Source organism: Silurus meridionalis, chromosome 9 (assembly GCF_014805685.1).
Source record: "Silurus meridionalis isolate SWU-2019-XX chromosome 9, ASM1480568v1, whole genome shotgun sequence".
Classification (NCBI taxonomy): Eukaryota; Metazoa; Chordata; class Actinopteri; order Siluriformes; family Siluridae; genus Silurus; species Silurus meridionalis.
Window position 1 is genome coordinate 5060039 of NC_060892.1, and position 22336 is coordinate 5082374.

Consider the following 22336-nt stretch of genomic DNA (forward strand, 5'->3'; position numbering starts at 1 on the left):
GATGTCTGTGGTGTATTACAGGATATGTGGATTGAAACAGGACTAGACGATGGGCAGCATGGGCTCTTGCACGTGGACAGCGGCAGTGGAACCGAAACCAGCGGCGAATGCGATGATGAAGATGGGTGTGAAGCTTCAGCGGAGGATGAGGAGGAAATAGGTGCATTTTTTATTTAATCTTGATGGTTAAAACATTTTTTGTGTATTTACTCATAAACAAGATATATTCGTTAAGGTTAGAATTTGAGGTGGGGTTTGCATTAAGAGCAAATTCATTAGATTTCATACAGAGTTTTCCATCAGGTGGTCAAATTTAGATTTATAGACTGTAAAATGACAGATATGCATGTATAAGGGATGCGGGTTTGTTTAATAAGGATCAAGTCCTAATAAGTTACCTGAAAATCTTTTGTACACTGCTGTCAATAGACAATCAATGAGTTATTTAAAAAAAAAAACATGGTTGGTATTGATCTTCTGAAGGTCAGGTTAAGCAATTGGTCCTGTGCCTTTTCTTGACCTTTTCAGGTTTAACCCCTAACCTTAACAATACTACACATGAATAATTAACCAGGCTTTAAGCTTGGAGCTGCACTGTTCCCTTCAATATATTTATTTTCCTGAGGTAAAAATTGTAAATAAATTAGCCTTGATGATGCATTTCATACCTGTGCATCAGAAATCATTTACAAATTTTGTTACTGATCTGACTGGAAAACATATTGTTTGAGATTGTCTGAGAGGGACTAAGTAACTAGCTAATAATAACAGATGCAAAAACTTTGGGATTATGAGTTAAGTGGGTCCATATGAGGAGTAAACATATGATCAGTTTGATCAATCAGGTTGATTGTTTTATGCTAATATTTAAACTGTAAACAGAACAACTATATTATTAGTCCTAGATAGCATCATCTAACTAACTTGTCTACCTTAGGTGTAGCCTTGGGGAAAAGGAGAAGTAGAAGGCCGCTTCTGAGAGGATTATATATTAAATGAGCACTGACTGTTTAAGAAAAGCTGTATTATGGGATTTTAAGGACTTCACAAAACTGCAACAATTAAAACAACAATTACAATTTAAGACCAGAAACATATTTCCATGGTGCTGTGCATACCTTCTTAGAATTAAATCTGAAAGCTGTTAGTTTCCACTTTTAAGCCAATGCAGTCTGTCTGAGCATTTGCAGGATTTTCTCCCCTTCCAGCTCCCAAACTCACACCAATCGAGGCCAAAGAGGCTGTGGATGGAGACAGTTAAATTTCAGAGCCAGCTGGCGATCCTGAGTCACTCTCCAATTTCAGTAATCACTATGACTGACGTAGCACATTTTTATTCTACATCAGCAATTGCTTTTGAATCTATTTATACCCAAACTTACATACATACATACATACATACATACATACATACATACATACATACATACAAAAAATTACTAATAATATAATAATAATAATAATATAATAATAATAATAACAATAATCATATTAACGTTACTATTATTATTATTATTATTATTATTATTATTATTATTTTGTTATTATTATATAAAATACACAAATAGACACACACAGGTGTGTGCATAAATCTTTTGCCATGTGCAGCCACATGGCTTTGTTATTATGTATGATTTATTGTATATGACCTCCTTCAGTAGTTTTTTTTTATTATTTTTTACATTCAACATTAACATAAACAAAAACATCTAAACTTTAAAAGAACACATATGGAATTATGTGATAACGAAAATATGTTTTTAACAACCAAAAACATGTTATATTTTTTTGATTGTCCAAAATAGCTACATTTCGCTTTGTAGGAAGCTTGGCAAGCTGGGAAATTTCTTGCCTTCCTAATGTGCTTTAGACCATCAGTTGTCTTGTGCAGAGGAAAGGCTGAGGACAGAGTCAACAGCCCTATTACTGCTAACACAACTACTGAACAAATCCATATTATCACAAGGAACACTAAGTAAAGAGAAAAGACAGTCCATCATTATATTAAGAAGTGAAGGTCAGTCTCTCTGCTGCAGTGAATAGGTTTATTAGAATTACCAGCTTCAGCAACCGACAATTTACATTAATGCTTCTCTGAGTTTAAGTGGCAGACATATTTCAACATCCACTGTTCAGAGAAGGCCTTCATGGTTGAATTGTGGCAAAGGAACCATTACTTTGGAGAAACAGCAAGCAATAGAGGCTTGCTGTTGTAGAGACAACACAAGCAAATGACATGAGATCATTGAAAACTGTCCTTTGGTCTGAAGAGTTCACATTTACATTTTTGGCTCTAACCGCTGTACAGAAGGAGATTCGATGGTTCCTGAATGTGTGGCTGCCACTGTGAAACCCAGAGGTGGAGGTGTGATAGTGTGAAGGTGCTTTGTTCGTGACAATGTTGGTGATTTAGTTAAAATTGAAGGCACACTTAACCAGTGTGGCTGCCACAGCATTTTACGGCAACATGCTATCCTATCTGGTTTGCACTTAGTGGGACCATCTTTTTTTCCCAACAGGACAATGACCCCAAACACACCTCTAGGTTATGTAAGAGCTATTTGTTCAAGAAGGAGAATGATGTTGAGTGATGCATCATGGTTTGGGATGAGTTTGACTGAAGACTGATAGAAAAGCAGCCTAAAAGCACAAGTGTGTGTGTGTGTGTGTGTGTGTGTGTGGGTGAGTGAGAGTGTTTTTCAGGGGACCAACTATGCTAAATAACAAACAAATTATTAATATTAAAATGAAAGAGATGCCTTAGATTCAGAAATAGTTATTAGCGTAACAGATCCTTATAAAAGCTAGCTAGCTTAGATTGCTAATGCAGATTTGTACCTGATACAGGCAGGAGCATTGTGTCTCATTTTACTTGTAAGTTGAACAGCCAATCAGAATAGTGGAAATTTACATATCATAGTTGTAAAGCCACTGTGGACTGCTTTATTTAAATGGATAAAGAAAGGTTCTACAAACATGGATCATGCCTAAATGAGGAATTTATGGAAAATTGACCAGAGTTGATTAAAGACTATAGACGGTTGACTGTCATGCAAGATTGGTTTCACCAGCAGACACTGCAAAGCTTTTGACACAATCAATTGTGCTTCATTTACAAGAACTGACCATCTGAACCAGGGCACGTTCAGCTCCTTTTCACTCTGCTCTGTCTGCCATGATCTGATAGTGACTGACAACAAACAATATGCCATTTGTACACTTTGTTTGGTTTTGGAATGATTTGGATTATCAGGCTTGTGCAGGAAGAAATAAATGACAGAAAAACAAAAAAAAGCTATCTGAAGACAGACTTTTTTGTCAATATCAGTTTTTCCAATTGATTCAATCTTCTGGCTGTAGATTCCATATGCTTGTGTTTTGAGGTGTGACCTGGGATTACACATTGATTGCTTCAGCCTGTGTTCACTGTCAATAATGCTAATACTCTTAAATGCGAGAAATTCGCACACAAGCTCCCAAAGCTTTTTTCACATTCATTTAGCTGGAAGCTTCCACTGGCCTTTAGAGCTGTTTGACCTTATAGTTGAGTGGGGGTGAGAGTTATGTCCAACCAAACGCTTCCTGTGTGTTTTATTCCTGTCTTTGTCTCCTTACTTGTCCTTTTCCTTGCTCTGGCAGACCCCTGAATCTGCAATGCCCAAGGCGGATGTGGTATAGTTAGCCTGTAACTTTATATACCCAGTTTATAGAAGCCGGGTCTGATAAGTAGTTGCTGAGACTGAAATCTGGAACATGGTGTAAGAAAATCTCCAAACAGAAGTGTGTCTATGTGTAAATGAGTTTGTATGTGTGTTTGTGTGTGTGTGTGTGTGTGTGTGTGTGTGTGTGTGTGTGTGTGTGTGTGTGTGTGCGTGTGCCAGGCTATGACAAATGACAAAATGACAAAATCTATAGTTCACCTACTAACCAGTTTGTTCAAAGCTGCATGGTTGTATATACTGGAAATGCTATATGCTAAGTAGCAAACTCAGCAAATGTCCTTGCTGTCTTGCACCCGTCAACATATTATAGTGTATGTGTGTTCACCTTCCAATGTTGACATTGCAAATTCTCAAACTGTGTCAAATGCATTGTGTGTAACTGTTTGACTTTCCTACCTTTAACTAGGAGGCCTTAGCATGAATGTGGCTCCTCTTTGATTAATCGGCATTCCTTGGGGTATAAGGGTGAAGGGGCCATCGTTCAAACTGCCGTCTGCAGACAGCCCTCTAGGCTCAGAGGGAAGTTTCAGGCTTAAAAACATGAATATTGTATGTTGTATATTACAGAGGGCTGTGTGAGGGTTGTGTACATTGACTTTTTTATTTGTTGTTGATTGCAATGCGTAGGTATTGTACTGTGTTTCTGTGAGCTGGTACGGGTTAGAGGTGTGTGTGTGTGTGTGTGTATGTGTGCGTGCATGCGTGTGTGTGTGTGTGTACACACTTCTCCTTTTCCTTTCTTGGGAATTGTGGTCTGGATAATGAAGAACTCATTACCAATTCAACTAGGATTGCACTGAGACAGATAGCTTTATATTGCCTACCTCAAGCCTCGAGTGAAGGTCAAACAATAAGACTGTGTGTGTGTGTGTGTGTGTGTGTGTGTGTGTGTGTGTGTGAGAGAGAGAGAGAGAGAGAGAGAGAGAGCAAAGAGACAGTGCTCCATTGTCTCATATAGCATATATCAAATCACGGAAAAAGGCTGCATTATATATATAAAAAAAGAAAGAAACAAAAGCGTTTGGCACTATTTGCCAGCCATGTATCACTGACTGACTGTTCTTGTATTGACTTTGGCATTCCTGTGTATCTGCCTGGGTAATTACCAGATTACCTTCCCAGCATCAAACACACTAGCAGGCATGCTTCAACAGCCTGGTAAACTGTGATTACAGTGACCTCATTTCCAGCCCCTGTGCCAAACACACACCATCAGCACTCACCTGCTTCTTTATTTTCCACCTTTTCAAGCGAAAAACAGTTTCAAATATATCTGTGTTTCCCATTCCTGCTGTTTTCATCTCTTGCATGCATTTTCCAACTCTAACATGCCGTGCTTGACACGTTATATCATCATTTTATTATCAGCATCATTCTGAAGCTGTGCTGAGGTGTGTTTGAGCGGGAAAATGTGCCGAAGACATGTTCCAAACCAAAAACATTTTTTGTGACGCAGAATAAAAAACATCAGCTATATCCAATGTTGCAATCATCTGCAGTTTATTCTAAGAGAATTGGGTTGGAATATAAGATGCCGGTCCACCTACATGCATGGTAGACTGTAGGACCCAGATAATACATGGAAAAAATAATTGAAACCACATCAAACCATGGTTCAATTCTAACAAGGATCGCTGGAGCTGTAGAACTGGCATGTTATAACATTCTAACAAAATATTTTCCCTCAGTAGATGATGAGATCATGGTGGTGAAACCACTGTCCAACACGTCACTACTTTTAACCAGTAAAAAATCTGTGATTTTTACCATTGTGTTATGGTTAGTGTCAGACAGGTGGTGAGTTTGGGCTGTCTCTGATTACAATGCCCCCAGGCACATGCGCGCACAAACACACACACACACACACACACACACACACACACACACACACACACACACACACACATCAATTCCCGTGCAGACCTAGGAGCTTATGGCTAGTCTGTTCCTAAGCTAGTTCAGTTTTAATTCAGCATATTCACTATGTACATCACAAAGTCAGCACAGGTTTGCCTAATGTTTATTACATTACAATGCACAAGCCTTATTTAAATTCAACCTTTTCCTTTTTTTTTTTTTTATTATGTCGCAAGAAAAACAGTAGTAATTATTATGATTTTATTTGGCATCTAGCTTTATGAGGGTGCAATGTTTCAGATCATGAGCTGCAAATTGCTTCTATCATTAAGCTCCAGTTTCTTGTTTCTAATGATTGGCTGTGTTAAATGGCGTTGCTGAATTTGGGGAAATGAGGCCTAAAGTGTTTCTTCACAATATATTTGCTATATTGAAACAATATTAGCCTGGAAGAAACATGGAATGAGTAAGTGAAACCCCAAACAGACACTGACCCATATTCAGGATCAGATGAGGATCCCTGCAGCTGTACGACTGCATTGTTACAACATTCAAACAAAATATATTTGATGTTGTAATGATGGTGGTGAAGAACATTTTAACACATTTAGCTTCATCAATGATTTTACCCATCAGTAAGGTGTCAGACAGGCTGGTTCGTGTTTCTCTAGAACTTCTGATCTTCCTTTCTGCAGACAGAAACACTTTGATGTGAGAGGTCAATAAAGACTGGTTCAAATTAATAATCACTTTCTGCTTGTGAAATTTTCCATGGACATTCAACTGTCCTTTTCCTCACATGTTGCTAAAGTGACAAGCTCTTGTCTGCTTTTTCTCTACATCCTACAGAAGGATTTAACCATTTTTATCCACACAGGCTGCTCAGGTGCTTGTTTAGTCTCTTGTCATTTTGCGACTGGACTACTGCAACTCTCTGCTGGCATCTGTACCTCTGAATGCAATTCGTCCTCTGAAATTGATCCAAAACTTGTTTTATACCTGCCTACAGTAAGTTCTCTCACACCACCCCCCTGCTGCGCTCCCCCCACTGGCTTCCGGTAGCTGCACTTATGAATCAGATTCAAAACACTGATGCTTGCCAGAAAGCCAAAAATGGACCAGCACCTTCTTACCTCAAAGCTCTTATCACTACTTGCACTGCACCAGAGGTGAGAAGTAGCAAAGAACAAATACTTTGTTATAAGTATAAGTAGATGTTTTTTGGTATCAGTATTTTACTTCACTGTTTATTTTTCGGACAACTTTTTACTTTCACTTATTACATTTTTAAACAAATAATATCACAAGTACTTTCTACTTCTAACATCTTCAAACCAGGCATCAACTTATTTTCTGTATTTGCGTGGGTTTTTCAATCTACCACTGGTGTATCATTTTCTGGCTCTCACACGCAACAGACGTAGGCTAGTTTACGTTGCTAACAATGACAAAGGCAAAAAGCAACAAGAAGACTGGAGCTAACGTGAATGAGACAGAGGGAGTCGGCGATGTAAACATGACTGAGAACAGAGACGTTCCTGATCACCTGATCATCATCATCTTTTCTCTGTTTGAGTTCTATATGTTGGTTGTTCAGCTTGGATACATTCATTAGATAACAAAATTAGCAATTTGTTTTGTATTAATATATAAATTATGGCTGTCAAGATTAACTGGTTAATAACGCATTAACGCAAATTAATTTTAACAGCTCTAACTTTATTTTTGACCATTTTTATTTAAAAAAAAAATATATATATATATATATATATATATATATATATATATATATATATATATATATATATATATATTTTTTTTTTTTTTTTTTCAAATAAAAATGGTCAAAAATAAAGTTAGAGCTGTTAAAATTAATTGTATATAAATGTATATATATACATTTATTCGCAACGTCCTTTCATTACTCAGATATAAAAAATTTTTAAAAATCCACCGAAAAATAATTTTTAATCACGAAACTTGTTTTACTGATGCAAGTCTCAAATCAAGCACCAAAATCTGCCATGATGCACACATCCTGGAATGAATCTTCTTGGGTGGACAAACGCGCCGTTGCGTTTTGTGGCATTTTCTCCTCATAATGTCGAAACAAACTGAATAGCTAATAGCTATATATTATTCGAATCTCTTTTATTTGTATACCCCAATAACAACAAAATGCTGTGCTTTTGTAAAATAAAGAAAACAGACAGGGGGCGCTCTCTGCCATTTCTGTCATTACTCTTCACGCACACAAATATAACAACATGAATCTCAGTAAATATTTGCATCACAGACATAATAAATATATGTATGAAAAGTTTGAAATGTCTACTTTCAAATAAACTCACATTCACATTAAAAAATTGTATGATTATGTAATCCGTATGAAAGTTAGTAAAGGTACAGTTTATCAGATATCACCTCATTAAACGTCTGTGTGGAAACATAGCAAAATTTTTGTTTGGTGTCCTGATGAATTACAAATTTAAAACACAACTATTACTTTAAAACATCTAAAGAATACTTTCTCTTCATGCTCTATGTATGATTAGAGCATTATAAACTTGAAAAGTATTAATTTATGCTACATTTAGAGCAGATAAAATGTGCGATTAAGTTGCGATTAATCACGAGTTAACTCACGATAATCATGCGATTAATCAAGATTAAATATTAAGAAACTGATTGACAGCCCTAATATTAATATGATGTGAGGTCCAGTAACCATCATGACACTAAAACAGGTAGTTGTAATGGCTACTTTTTACTGAAGTAAATGTCAGAGCCCAAACTTCTTTACTTTAACTTAAGTGAAGGATGTGTGTACTTCTGCCACCTCTGCACTGCTCCATGCTCTTCTAGCACTGCTTGACTGGTCCCACCATCATTTAGGGTAAGAGGTAGGTATACATCAAGACTCTTTTCTGTTCTGGCACTGAGGTGGTGGAATGAACTTTCTCTAGATGACCAAACAGCTGCATCATCTTCAAACTATAGGTGAAGACCTACCGATATTTCAAATACTTAAACTAGCCCTTATTTTCTCTGTGTCCTATGTAAAAAAATAAATAAATAAATAAATAAATAAAAAGAAGTGTGCTCCCAACAGAATACATAGGAATTTTAGGGTGACGGTATCCTCAGATTGGAACCTAGTGAGCCAGTGTTGATTTATTAATTGATAGAGACTTCAAAGCACCTTTGTAAATGTACTTAAGGTGAGTGGAAATGCATCTCGGATTGTACACATCTGAAGCTGAGACAGCAGAGTGAACAGACTCACCAAAACTGGACAGCTGATGCTCTGATGAGGCTTAGAATTTGGTGCCAACAGCTTGAATCCATGAAGCTGACCTGTGTAATGATAGAGGGAATGGTCTCTTTGCACCATTTGTGCACATTAAAACCAATCATTCATTGCCTGAATGCCACAGCCTGAATGACTATTGTTGCTTACCATGTCCCTCACATCATGGCATCAATTTACCTTCTTCTAATGACAGCTTTCAGTGTGATAATGCACCAAGCCACAAAGAAAAAGTGGCTTCTACCTGGTTTCGTGAAAATGAAAGTGATTAGCATTCTTTAAAGGCTGGTCCAATCACCGTTCTGAATCCAATAAAGCATTGTGTGAGACAGTCATATGGTCAATATTGACCAGAAGGTCAAATGGAATTTTTTCATCTTTTGGAACCCATGTCATGAAAAAAGCGCTGTTTTGAGAGATAAAAAGATGTTCAGAAAACATGTGGAACATTACTTAATATCATATAAACATTCCTGTGTTGGTATTCTACTCTAATTATTCAGTTTTCTCGATGTCATCTACAAAACATGATAGCACCATGACTTCAGATAATCCTCTCAACAATAAGACAGTATCCTAATTGTATCCTCATTCCAGTTCCTTCTCAGTTCTCTCAAGTTTCTTGTCTTTTTTTTTTCATTTCAATGTTACAGTCATTTGGAATCCACACGTCGATCAGCACTGTCGGTTTCGCTGCTCCTTATCTGTTATTACCGTGTTACTTGTCTGAGTACATAATATTCTCCAGGTGCAGGATCGGAATCTTGCGCTAGAGCCATGATTGTGATAATGTGGATGTTGGTGTTGGAATCTGGGTGTCTCCGCTTACCCTGCCTCCAGGCACACACACAGTTTGCCTAACAGCCTAACAGCCGACTGTTTCTGAGTCAGCACAGGTTTGCATAATGTTTATTACATTACAGTGCACAAGCCTTATTTAAATACACCTTTTTTCTTGTTTTCAAAACCAGACAATCATTAGAAACAAGACAACGGAGCTTAACGATAGAAGCAATTTGCAGCTCATGATCTGAAACCAGCAGTGCAAAAATGGGGTATGCAGTATATATGATAAAAATATGGGCTCTGCACATAGTGGGGGCTCCATTGCATGTAATGTATTTATTCTTGTATTTACCCCACTTTTTTGGTAGTGGAAGGTGGGCACCAATCATGCTCTTGCATAGCCTTGTGCAAATGTGCACTTGTGCCCCTTACTGAAACATAATAAATAAAATATCAATAATTACTACTGTTTTAAGTGTCTTTGCTGAATTTGTGGAAATGGTGGCTTAAGAATTCCCTTTGTTTCCTTTTTGGATCTTCTTTGTCTGTCATTCTTTTGTATCTGTGATTATAAAGAAAGCTGAATTCATTATTACTGCTCGATGTCCTGCTGTGCTTGTCGATCCCCGTTGAGGGTACATGCTGACGGCGCTGGCATCGCATTGCCGTCGCCCTGGTCACATAAACGGCGGCATTTTTTGGTACCTGCTGTCTCTTCTGTAGCTGTGGGTGATCAGATGAGATAAGATTTTGTCTCGTCTAATGAACATCAAAGTGTATTATTAACCCATCATGCCTGCTTAGATCTGTGTGCAGTGAAGATGCATTAACAAAAAACCTTTTGTCTGGCACTCCTTGCTGCTGACTTTCGTCTCGAGCCTCTTCAATCAAATATGGTCTGAACTTTATTCTACGGTATGCAGAGCTGTGTATTCACTTTTAGCTCCTGTATTAGCTTCAGCTTAGACACTGATCTTAAAGCAGGCTTAGAGGATTGACTAGAAATGATGTAAATTAAAAAATTTTCTTTACTGATCACATATGCACACGTCTTTGGATTCAGTTACTTAAATTAAAGGTTTACATAAGGAAGGTTCTTCATATCACCAGCTGGGTTACGTTGCTTGATATGGGATCTGTATGTACACTGAAGGCTGGCCCATATTGTCCAATTCAACAGATGAGCGACTGTAGCTCAAATTGCTGAAGAAGTTAATGGTGTCAATGGTGTCTCGACAGGTCAGAACGGTTTTGCCAGCAAAAGGGGGACCAACACATTAGGCAGGTGGTTATTATATTATGCCTGATCAGTGGCCATAAAGTTACTCCTGGTCAGTGTATGTTGCAATTTTACACTACAGAAGAACCCAGTGACTTTGCATGTGTGCTTTAATTTTTGTCTAGTTCGTTCCTATAGTGACACACCAATGGCACAACTAAACTTTGGCTGCTTTTTAGCTCACTCAGCACTCATAACCTTTTTTGGGCTCTTGCCTGTGTATTCACTTCGCATGAGAACGAGGCTGAGAAACAGACAGACCATTAATACAGTAGTGCAAATGGGTGTCAGGTGCCAAATGAATCAGTTCATCCCTATAAACCATTTACAATTCAATTTTAAGTTTGTCCCTAATGAGCAAGCCTGTGGCAAGATTAATCACCCTAAGATCGCATTAGAAAAAAACCTTGTTCCATAGAAAGTTCCATAGGTGTGCAACCTGTGGGCCTGTGCCTTTGTAGTAGACTGTTGATTTTATTACACTTTTGTACATTTATGGCATTTAGAGCAGATGTTTACTCTTTAAGAGCATCCTACAATTATCTTATTTCTACATCTGAGCAGTTGAGGGCTAAGGGGATTGATCAGTACCCCAGCAGCAGCTTGGTCAAAACCTTCTAGAAGTTCAAAATCTTAACTACTGCCTGTTACAATGTGGTTTGCATTCAAGCCAAGTTCAGTCATGCAAACTCTTTGAATTAGCTAACTACCAATATATAACAATTTAAACTCTTTTGGAAGTTCTTGTGTATCTATTCAGTGTGAAGTCTTGATATGCATTTTGTTATGTAAGTTCTTACCACTTTGGTAATGCTGTTTTCTTTGGTCTGGCCCTTCTGGACTGTTGCCTTTTGTCAGCATTATTGTTGCCTGTCTTGATTTTTGGATTGCAATTTCACTTTATTTGCCTTTATCCTTATGCACATGGATCCAAATGCTTTACCAGTTAGACATGTTACAATACCTTAGTCCTGGATCATCAAATCTGGATATTGCTAGAAATAACAGCAAATGCAATTTGATCTTTGGCAAAAATGTTCTCAGCATACAAGTACGGTTTTCTCTTCTTGCAATTGAGAAACGTGAAAGCCAAGATCTAGGCTATGCCAAGTTTGGGAAAATCGGAACCTTGGCATAACACCAGTGCCTGATCCTGACACACTTTTCTTGCTTTGGTTCCTCTCACACTTCAAACTCACTTTATGTATCCTAATGCTCTACTTTTCCTTCTGCTGGTCCCACATTTTTACTGTAACCACTGGCATTTCCTAAAAACAGCTTGTTCCCGAATGTCATCATTTGGTGAATAAATATCACCCGGTTACTCTGGATTTATAATTGAAAATGTAACCATGTCTTTTTGCTCATATTGAATCCTTGAAGCACACTTTATTCACTACTTGGTGTTAGAAGAGAATAGGTAATTTTTTTAGTCTGGTTTCTCTCAAGGTTTCCTCATCATGCCATATCAGGGCTTGTATCATTGCTGTCACCTCTGTGTTGTTTTTAAACTTTAGGCTTCTAAATACACTATATGGACAAATGTCTCTTGTGAAAATCTGACTATAAGATTTATAGGATTTTTCAACATCCCATGCATTAAGTCCCCATTTGCTGTTAGAATAACCTCTTCCGGGAAGATTTTCCACTGGATTATGGAGTGTGCTTGAGCAACATATTGGTCTTCTAGTTCAAATGGAGGGAAGATGTAATGATACCAAATCTAGAGACATCCTATACAATTTTATGCCACCAATTTTGTGGCAACAGTTTGGGGATGTGGTTGCAAGTTTGCTTCGTTACCATGTTTACTGTAAAAAATAAACTGTACAAATTAAAATCGAATTGAACTTCACCAGCATTTTCCCTTCTGATTACAGGCATTTATTCAGGAGTGGTAAGTTATCACACTGTGTGTTAGCGAGTGTGTGTGTTTGTTTGTTTGTTTGTGTGTGTGAGTGCACACTAAACATTTTATGCAGTGATTCTTAAAGCCAATCTGAGAATTTCATAGATGTTATGCAGATTTAATAGTAAAAAACAATAATAAATAAAACTTTTTAAGTAAGTAATAAGTAATAAAAAACATAACACTGATCATATCACGCATTAACAAGAAGTAAACCAACACACACACACACACACACACACACACACACACACACACATGTGCAGGTTATTATCTTCCCCACACTTCTCATTCCACCACCAAGGAACCCCTGAGGCATTTCACCTTTAGTGTGAAACAGATCGGCTGAGCTCTCTGTTCTCATCAGCTTGCACCAGATCGGTGATAAATGACTCCTTTGTGCATTGTGCACTATATCTCTGTGGTTATTTTGTAAAAGGGCCTGGAATCGTGTTTCGTACAGTAGAGGTGTGGCTGCTGCTTTGTCGTCTGCCTTCCTCCGCCTATTTTTTCCCTCTTTGTGTCTGATCAGCTCATGACAAGGAAGTGTACAAGAATTCTGGTTGGGGCAGAGAAAAAGGCCATCAGCATTCTCAAATTAATACATGTCTAAGGCTGGAAATTAAATACTTGAATGAGAAGGTTTTTCTTGTGCAATAAAATGAAAAGAAAAAAAAAACAAGACAATTATGTTACCAAAGCCATAAAGGTTCCAATTAAAGAAACATCAGTTGGAGAACAAATGAGCCAAAGCTTAAATAAAAAAGAAGAATATATATATATATATATATATATATATATATATATATATATATATATATATATATATATATATATAATTCCTCTCATATGAAAGCGTTTGTTTAAATAAAAAAAGAATATATCAATAAACACACTCAGTTTCAAAAGTTAAACAATCCTAGCCTGACATTATGGTCCAGGAGTGAAGACTATGTTGCACAGTGTTGTATCAGTTAGACTAATATATAGTTTACTGGCTAATGCAATCACAAACACATTGATAGTCAGCATTTTTTTAACTAATATGAAATTAGAAAACACATGGACGATTTAAAATCCTTATTTATATTCAATAGTAACCATATTGGGAAAAAAGCTCAAATTCAAAACTCAAAATTAAATGATTTGCCCAAAATCTCTTAAGGAAATTTCCCAGACAATTTCATTTTTTTTTTTTTTATCCTGACCTTTCAAGTAAGCTTAATATAATTAAAATGAAGAAAGAAAGAAAAGTGCAGAGTTCAAAATCAATAAAATATAGTTAGCGTGAAACCAAAAGTTCTAATAGCAATATATACATATACATATTCATGCACATGTATAGCAGTGCCATGCATTTATCATTATGATGGCTATAGAAAACATCAATATGATACAAAAATGCAGTATAACGCAGTGCTTAATCACGAACAGGTATCTATGTGTATGTGGTGTAAATGAACACAATTCAAAGTCTCCTTTCACTACAGCCAAAACTGCACTGCCTACATGCATCATCTCTAAGCAGTAGCATCAATATGAACTTTATACAATGACCCCAGGTTTTCTGTGCATTTTTGTGCATTCTTGTGCATTTTCTCCATACATTACACTTTTACTGGAAATTTGAAATGAATGCAAATTGTGTGTTTTTGTGCAAATTCTACATGAAAGAAAATACAAAGGTAAATTAAATTAAAATGATAAGAAATGGTTTGGCCGACCTTCCCTCACAATGTCCAGCTTTTCTTTAAAAGTCTGTTTTGTAAACGTCCTTGTAAGTGTGTCTGCAACCAAATCAATTTATTCTCTCAATCATTGATCATTATATCTTTTTTTTTTAAAGACCTCCTTGCCTCGCCTCCTCACAGTGCATGCATGGACTTGGTATTTTTACTGTCCACAAATTTACATACAGTGTGGTTTCTCTGGGAGACGGATGTACATCATTACGCAGCTCGAGACCAAGTTTGGGTCTGGTGCACAATTTATGATCAAAATCCTACCAGCCTAATAGGCCATTCTTAACTGCCGGTTATAATGGCAGCTCCTGCCTGACAGCACAAACAATACCAATCTGGGCTTTTTTTGGTGAATCCACAATTAGTTATTACAAGCAATATGTGTCCATGGTTATCAAAATCTAGGAAACAAATAGGTTTAAGTTCTACGGAAAAGTGGCAAATTATTAGGCCAAATAAATTACACAGTCAGACGGCGCAGTGAAAATAAGATACTAAGGTTGATTCATAGATAGACACATACACACACATACAAAGACACAGCAAGCCATATATAAATGCGCATCGACATATTAACTCATCAGCATACTATATAGTGACACCAATGCCATCATTTATCAGACAGTGACACATTCTGATACAGCACTCTTATTTGTGTGTGTGTGTGTGTCTGTCTTGCTCCTGATGATGTATGGTTTTTATCATCTGTTGTGAATTATGGATATGATAGATTTTTTTAACACACTGTCACATAAAACCATCACAGGTGTGTGTGTGTGTGTGTGTGTGTGTGTGTGTGTGTGTGTGTGTGTGTGTGTGTGTTTATCTGATGTAGCAGAGCTGAATCTCAGGGATTTCACTGTGCAACACCTGCACATATATCAACCGCACATGAAAAATGGGGATTCTTATTCAGTCTCTCTTTTCCCCCCCTTCGTTCTCTCTTTTTTAGTATTGCTATCAGTCTTCTGTAATTCGATGTTTCTCGCTCTTTTCTTTTCTAGCTCCGTTCGGCTTCTCTCTCCCTATACATCTCAGTCTGTTTTTGTTCTCTTTCACTTTCTCTTTCTGTCACTGATTGCTTCTAACTTTATCATTCGATACCCCCACACACTCCCCTCTCTGACACGAGGAGAGTATTGTTCTGAGCAACTCGTGTTTAATGGCCACCATTAAAATAAGACACAGAATCATTATTCTAAGGCTGTGAAAAGGAAACATTAATGGTACCTAATGCTAATAAAAGTTCTTCTCATCTTCTCACCTTCTTGAACTGTGTTTATAAAAAAAAAAGACCACCTGCTTTTTTGATCGTTCCTAAGTTTCTGTTTCTCTGTGGATCGTTTCTTCAAAACAGAACAGACAGTTTCCCACTGTCACTATCATTTTGCACACCTTAACAACGATGAACTATAATGAATGGATATTCGGGACCACCCAGATGAGGATGAGGTTCCCCTTTAAGTCTTTTAAGTCTAAAGGTTTCTTCCTAATGCTATCTCAGGGAGTTTTCGCTTGACACAGACCACTGACAAACTTACAATTATAAGAAACAACAAAAAAAAAACATAGTTTTATTACTGCTTTATCTCTGTAAAGCTACTTTGAGACAATGTGCATTGTTAAAGGCGCTCTACAAATTCAAATTATTGAATTGAATTGATTTAAATTGAATTGAAAAAGGTCACAGTGCAATACTTTTGTCTCTAAACGAGCATATTTTAAACATGATATTGCCAAAAGATTTTTTTGTAAAAGAATGCTGAGGATGGAGGCAGGAGGAAAAGAGAAAGGCCAAGGAGGAGGTTTATGGATATGGTGATAGAAGATATGCAGTTGGTTAATTTAAAAGAGGCAGATGTAAAGGACAGAGTGTTATGGAGACGGGTGATACGCTGTGGTGAACCCTAAAGGGAGCAGCCAATAGAAGAAAAGAACAAGAAGAAAATGTGGGCAATGGATTGAAAATTGTTCAAGGCATCAATATGTTAAACCTTTTTATAGCACAGTGCTTTTATATTATCTGACAAATTCTGAGCTGTTGTCAGACATTGATTTATTTTCTACAACAGCCTCTCTGATAGTATTGTTTCTAAAAGTACCCCTGACTTTGAACATACCATTCCACATTTATTCCACATTTGCTATTGTAATCTTCTGGGAAGATGTTTCGCTAGATTTTAAAGGTCACATGTACACTATAGCACAGTAAAAGCTGGGTGTAGAGCGCAGTGTCAGAAATGATACAGGGCTCCTGGAGCACAAAGGGTTAGGGGCCTTACTCAAGGGCCCTAAGAGTGGCAGAGAGATCCTGAGGCTTGAACCCCAGACGATCTAATGAGTAACACAGAGCCTAACCTAAATGTGCTGTCCCTGTCAGGCTCTCCTGGATTTCCCAGCATGCACTTCCGGTCCGTGAAGCACTTTTCCGTCCGGCACTAACACTTAATTCTCAATTTAAGGAGGATCCTGTTCGGTTAGCCCTGTGTTCCTGTCAGCAATCTCTCCTGTTTCCTGCTGGTCCTTGCTCCCAATTTCCTGCCTGGCCCTGTGTTTTTTCTCTGCCGGTAGCAATACGGCTACCAGTTGCGCATTTCGCAAGCGGCTGTGTTATCTTGCTGTCACGCTATGACAACAAATTTAATTATGAATTATTATCAATTTGATCAATTAGTTGTAGCAGCCCTCCTCTAAACAATACAACATATACAATACCACAACTCCTCTCTCTGCACCCTGTCGTACACTTTCTCTAAATCCACAAACACACAATGCAACTCCTTCTGACCTTCTCTATACTTTTCCATCAACATTCTTAAAGCAAATATTGCATCTGTAGCGCATGATACCATACAGTTACTCACTTCTCTCAGGCTGGCTTCCACTACTCTTTCCCATATTCACACCCATGGTGTGACTGATCAACTTTATACCCCTGTAGTTACTGCAGGTCTGCACATCTCCCTTATTTTCAAAAACCGGTACAAGCACACTCCTTCTCCATTCCTCAGGCATCCTCTCACCTTTCAAAATTTAGTTGAACAATCTTGTTAAAAACTCCACTGCCATCTCTCCTAAACACCTTCACGCTTCTACTGGTACGTCATGTGGTCCAACCAACTTTCCACTCTTTATCTCTTTATTTCTACATTCTACAGCTGCTCTCATTTTCTTCTTACTAATCTTATCCACTTCCTGCTTCACCAACTCCACATCATCCAACCTTCTTTCTCTCTCATTTTCCTCATTCATCCACTGCCCAAAATACTCCCTCCACCTTCTCAACACACTCTCATCACTAGTCAACACATTTGCATTTGCATTCTTTATTGTTTCATCTTGCATCACATCCTTCCTAGCTCTGTCCTTCTGCTTTACCAATCGGTACAAATCCTTCGGTCCTCCTTCCTTAGTGTGCAACATCCCATACAGCTCCTCATATGCCGTTTTTTTTGTCTTTCGACACATCCCTCTTCACCTGCTGCATCTCCTTGTACTCCTGCCTGCTTTTCTCATCACTCTGTCGATCCCAATTCTGTTTTGCCAACCTCTTTCCCCTTATGCTCTCCTGCACTTTTCTTATTCCACCACTATGTCTCTTTGTCTTCCTTTCTCTTTCCAGATGTTACACCAAGTACCTTTCTAGCTGTCTCCATTATCACTTCTGCAGTAGTTGCCCAATCATCCAGCACCTCTTCACCACCACTGAGCCCCTGTCTGACCTCTTCTCTATGATGTGTTCAAAGTAGGCAAGTCATAGCTTGATGATCCTTGATCTGGCTTGATTTGTATAAAAATGGACATTTGTTCTTCTGGCCGTCCATGGTATTGATAACATTCTTTCCAGCACCACATTTTGTAGGCGCTAAGTCGTCTTCTGTCTTGTTTCTTTATAGTCCAGGTTTTACATCTGTATGTTACCACAGAAAAGACCAAACTATGTACGAGCAGTGTCTTTGTCAATTGTGAAATGTTCCTTGACCTTAAGAGCTTGTCCAGTGATTTCATTGTTGTAGGCCATACCTATCCATTACCTCCTCATAGTTTCTGTTCCCTTCTCCAACATTGCCTTTGCCTAGCTTCACTTTGAAAGAGGCAGCCACACTTCGGGGAGTGGAGGGGACCAAAGAAGGAGATAGCATCCACAATCCACCTGGAAAACATCTCTTCAACAAAAGGGAATTGTTCCATAACAGTGCTCCTTCAGTCCCACTACATTAGAGTAGAAGATAACATTGAGGCTGAAGAATTGTTCTGAATTAGGATTATTCCATGATCTGGACACTGAGGTGTGCAGATCAGGAAAGAATGTCAGGCCCCAGCATGGGGGCGGTGACTTAGTTCACAAGAAGCGCTCATCAACTTTGTTTTGAGGACGCAATTCCTGCTTTTCAGCTGGCCAAATTATGTTTAGCTTAACAACAGCTCGAGTAACTACCACCAAAAGTTCCTCAAACTGGATTGGCTGCTGAGGCAAGTCCACAGGTCCGTCCAATACAGAGCCCCCCTGATCCCTCTCCTCGCAGGAAGAGAGGAGTAGCGGCACGTCCTCTCCGCAGGGGGAAGACCTAAGAGAAGACCTCCGAACCCTGAGAGAAAGTGCTGGATCTGGCAGGTAAGGAAAGAATGGGATGTGCCCGATTGATGGATCTTTCTGCCAGATCCATTTGTGAAACCCACAATCATGACCTTTGCCTCAGAAGAAGCGGGGCCATCTCGAAAAGCGCTCTCCGGGAGCATAGACATACGTACACAATGCAGAGAGAGCCCTTGAGAGCTGAGCCGAGCATGCTTCACCCCCAAACAAACGACACACAGACTGTGTGTATTTTAAGTGGCTTTGTGCACAGGGGCATTGTAATGCTAGTACAGGTTTGGATCGCCAAGTTTAAGTGAAGGGAAAACTCAATTCTAGCGCATTCAGTTTGGGGAGGAACCATACATGAATGGAAAAGTCAGGTCTCAATACTTTTGCCCACATAGTGACTTATTATATATAGCAAAACATTTGCCTTTAATTTAGCATTATTCAAACACAATATTGTAAATATTTAAAAATGTTAAAACACAAGGAAACTTTTTATAGCACGGCATTTTTAAACTTTTGATTCTGATTATTTACAAGGTATTGATTTTCTGCAGCAGCAACATTTTCGTAGCTACAAATCACAGGTTTATATTACTACACTCATTCTTATTTCAACAGCAGACTCCTTCATAAGGATATGGATAGCAGATGTTCCACAAAAGTTGACTGAAAAAAATGTGTGAACTTGATATGAGAAAATTCATGACATGCTGTTATTAAAAAAATAATGAACTACAGGATGGTAACAGTAACTTCACTTTATAAACCCCACACCTTGGACGTCTGGGATTAGTCTCTCTCTCTCCCTGACTCTGTTATCTTCCATCTTCCCTGCCTGATTCTCCCTCCCTCACTATCATTCTTTTTCTCTCTTCCATCACTGAACATGTGTGTGTCTTTGTTTCCACAGGCCCTGTCGTCCCTTCCTTCACATATCGGCCTGTAAAACAAGGATTACCCTTCAATCTTTCGCCAGCGTTCAGAACACACTCCTCCCCACTCGTGTTCTCCCTGTCTCTCTTCTCCATGCTGCTGTCTATCCTGAACTCCACCTAAAGCCTCAAGCACACAAAGGAGGACTGAAGTATGCACTTGCACTGGACTCTCGGATGATCCGACCCTCTCCATCCTCCATAGCTGTTCTTTACAACAACCCCTCCAGTTACCCACAAAGTGCCTTGTTTTTCAGTTATTTTGTAACGAATTGCAGTTATAAGTAGAATTTAAGCAAATAGTAGACAATTTATAGACAACTCCAAAATGATTGGCACCTTTACAGGCAAAATAATTGTTTCATTTTTTTGTGTTTAAATCATCACCCAACCAGGGTTGTAGAGGTTATTATTTAACCCAATATAGAAAGGTGCAGCCGAATTCTCAATTGTGATTGGTCAGATAAATTTTTTATAAGAGCTGCTCTGACAGCAGTGAAACTGCAAATTACAGATTTGATATTAATTCTAATATGATCGATTCTAATATGTTATCATCTCAAAAGTAACAGCGTACACAATACGGCAGACTGCACACCATGATGAACTGTATCACATATATGAGGAATAAAAAAGCAGCTGATACTGAATTTTCTGTTATGGGAAAATCTCAACATCATTTGCTTTTTTTTTTACATTTTAAAGCTGATGTAATTAGACGTGATTCATATAATATAGTTCCAGGTGCCTTGTGTGCAATCTAAACCGACTCATTCTGATAATGCTTAAAAAATATATATATATATATATATATATATATATAAATGAGATGATTGTGCTAGATAATGTATTTTATGTTGAATGTGTAATGATTTACGTATGCAGCTGGCATGGGCAGAGACTAAACCGAAAAAAAAGCGAACGCGTTCAACATTGGGATTATATAAGAAAATCTTGTCATGTTTAAATGTCATTTTTTTTGGCCAAACCGTTTCAATTCGCTGCTATTTGAATTAAAACTCAACACGCCTCACGTCGCAGTATAGTGTAAAGTCGTGTGGAAAGCTCTTTGTTGCATCGTATGTGTATAAAGGCACGCGTGACCTTAATGAAGTCTGCGTAAGGAATGACAGCAATGGCAATAGTTCAGTTAAATTTCTATTTGTTAGTAGAGCACTGAGATGTTAAAATTAGGTATCATGCAAATTAGCATAGCATGTTTGTGAAACAGAAAAATACAGCAGTCTGGCTTGTACGTTGTGTGATTTACCAATAAAGAATGAGACCTAAAAATGGTATTGATAAACTAATTGAAAATGTATGTAGGCAAAATTTCATAACATTGTAATTGTCTGCAACATTTCTGTCCTTTTGTCTTATGAATATTTGTTCTGTAAATGTGTTTTAGCGACACTTCCTCGCATGTTGGCTGAAGCGTGGCACCGATGTGACAAAAATGTGTTATGAGGAGCTACTGTCGTGTGTAAATCGGTCAATAAAATGTTATCTGATTTCAGAATTATACACTTTCTGTGAGTTCTTTTTTTTTATTCATAAAATTTTATTTCAGGATTATGGAATGTTTACATCAATTAGAGAAGCAGCTAGAAAATGTAAGAACCCTGTTTTGTTAATAATAATATACTGTGTGTACCCAGACACTCTATCATTAATGCTGATGGCTTAATTAAGTGTGTAATATTACTAGAGATAAATGCTCATTACAGTGGCAACCTGGGTGTCTGCATTTTCTAATACCGAGCCATGGGAAAGTGCTTATTCCTGTTGCTAAATTATTAGGGAAATTATGTTAAATTTAGCAAATTTAGCAAATTAGTTCAATAGGGTTGAAGTCAGAGCTCTAAAGCAGGCCAATCAAGGTCTTTCACTCCAACTCATGTAAAGCAAATCTTCATGGAGCTGGCTTTGTGCGCATACTCACTGTCAGGCTGGAACAATTTTGGTTTTCCTAGTTCACGTGAAGGGAAAAGGTAATGCTACCGCATCCAGAGACATCCTATACAATTGTGTACCTTCAACTTTGTGGTGACAGTTTGGGTTTAGCTGGAAAAAAACAGGTGTCCCAATACATTTGTCTATATAGTTCATGTGGCAGCTGGATGATCTTTTTTTAATCACCTAGTGGGATGTAATGTTATACCTGACTGCATTGCTTTAAAGCTTCAAGTCTGAGTGAACCTCAATCTGTGT

The 22336-nt window shown here is 38.0% G+C and overlaps 1 protein-coding gene across 1 annotated transcript in view; it reads left to right on the top strand.

Annotated features, from left to right (window-relative positions):
- gpc5b (glypican 5b) overlaps positions 1-21647 on the top strand; it is a 71667-nt gene extending 50020 nt beyond the window's left edge. The window contains exons 8-9 of the mRNA XM_046856837.1: positions 22-160; positions 20104-21647. Of these exons, the coding sequence (XP_046712793.1) occupies positions 22-160; positions 20104-20249 (285 nt within the window). The 3' untranslated portion in view covers positions 20250-21647. The remainder of the gene's footprint in view (positions 1-21; positions 161-20103) is intronic.
- The last annotated feature ends 689 nt before the right edge of the window (positions 21648-22336 follow it).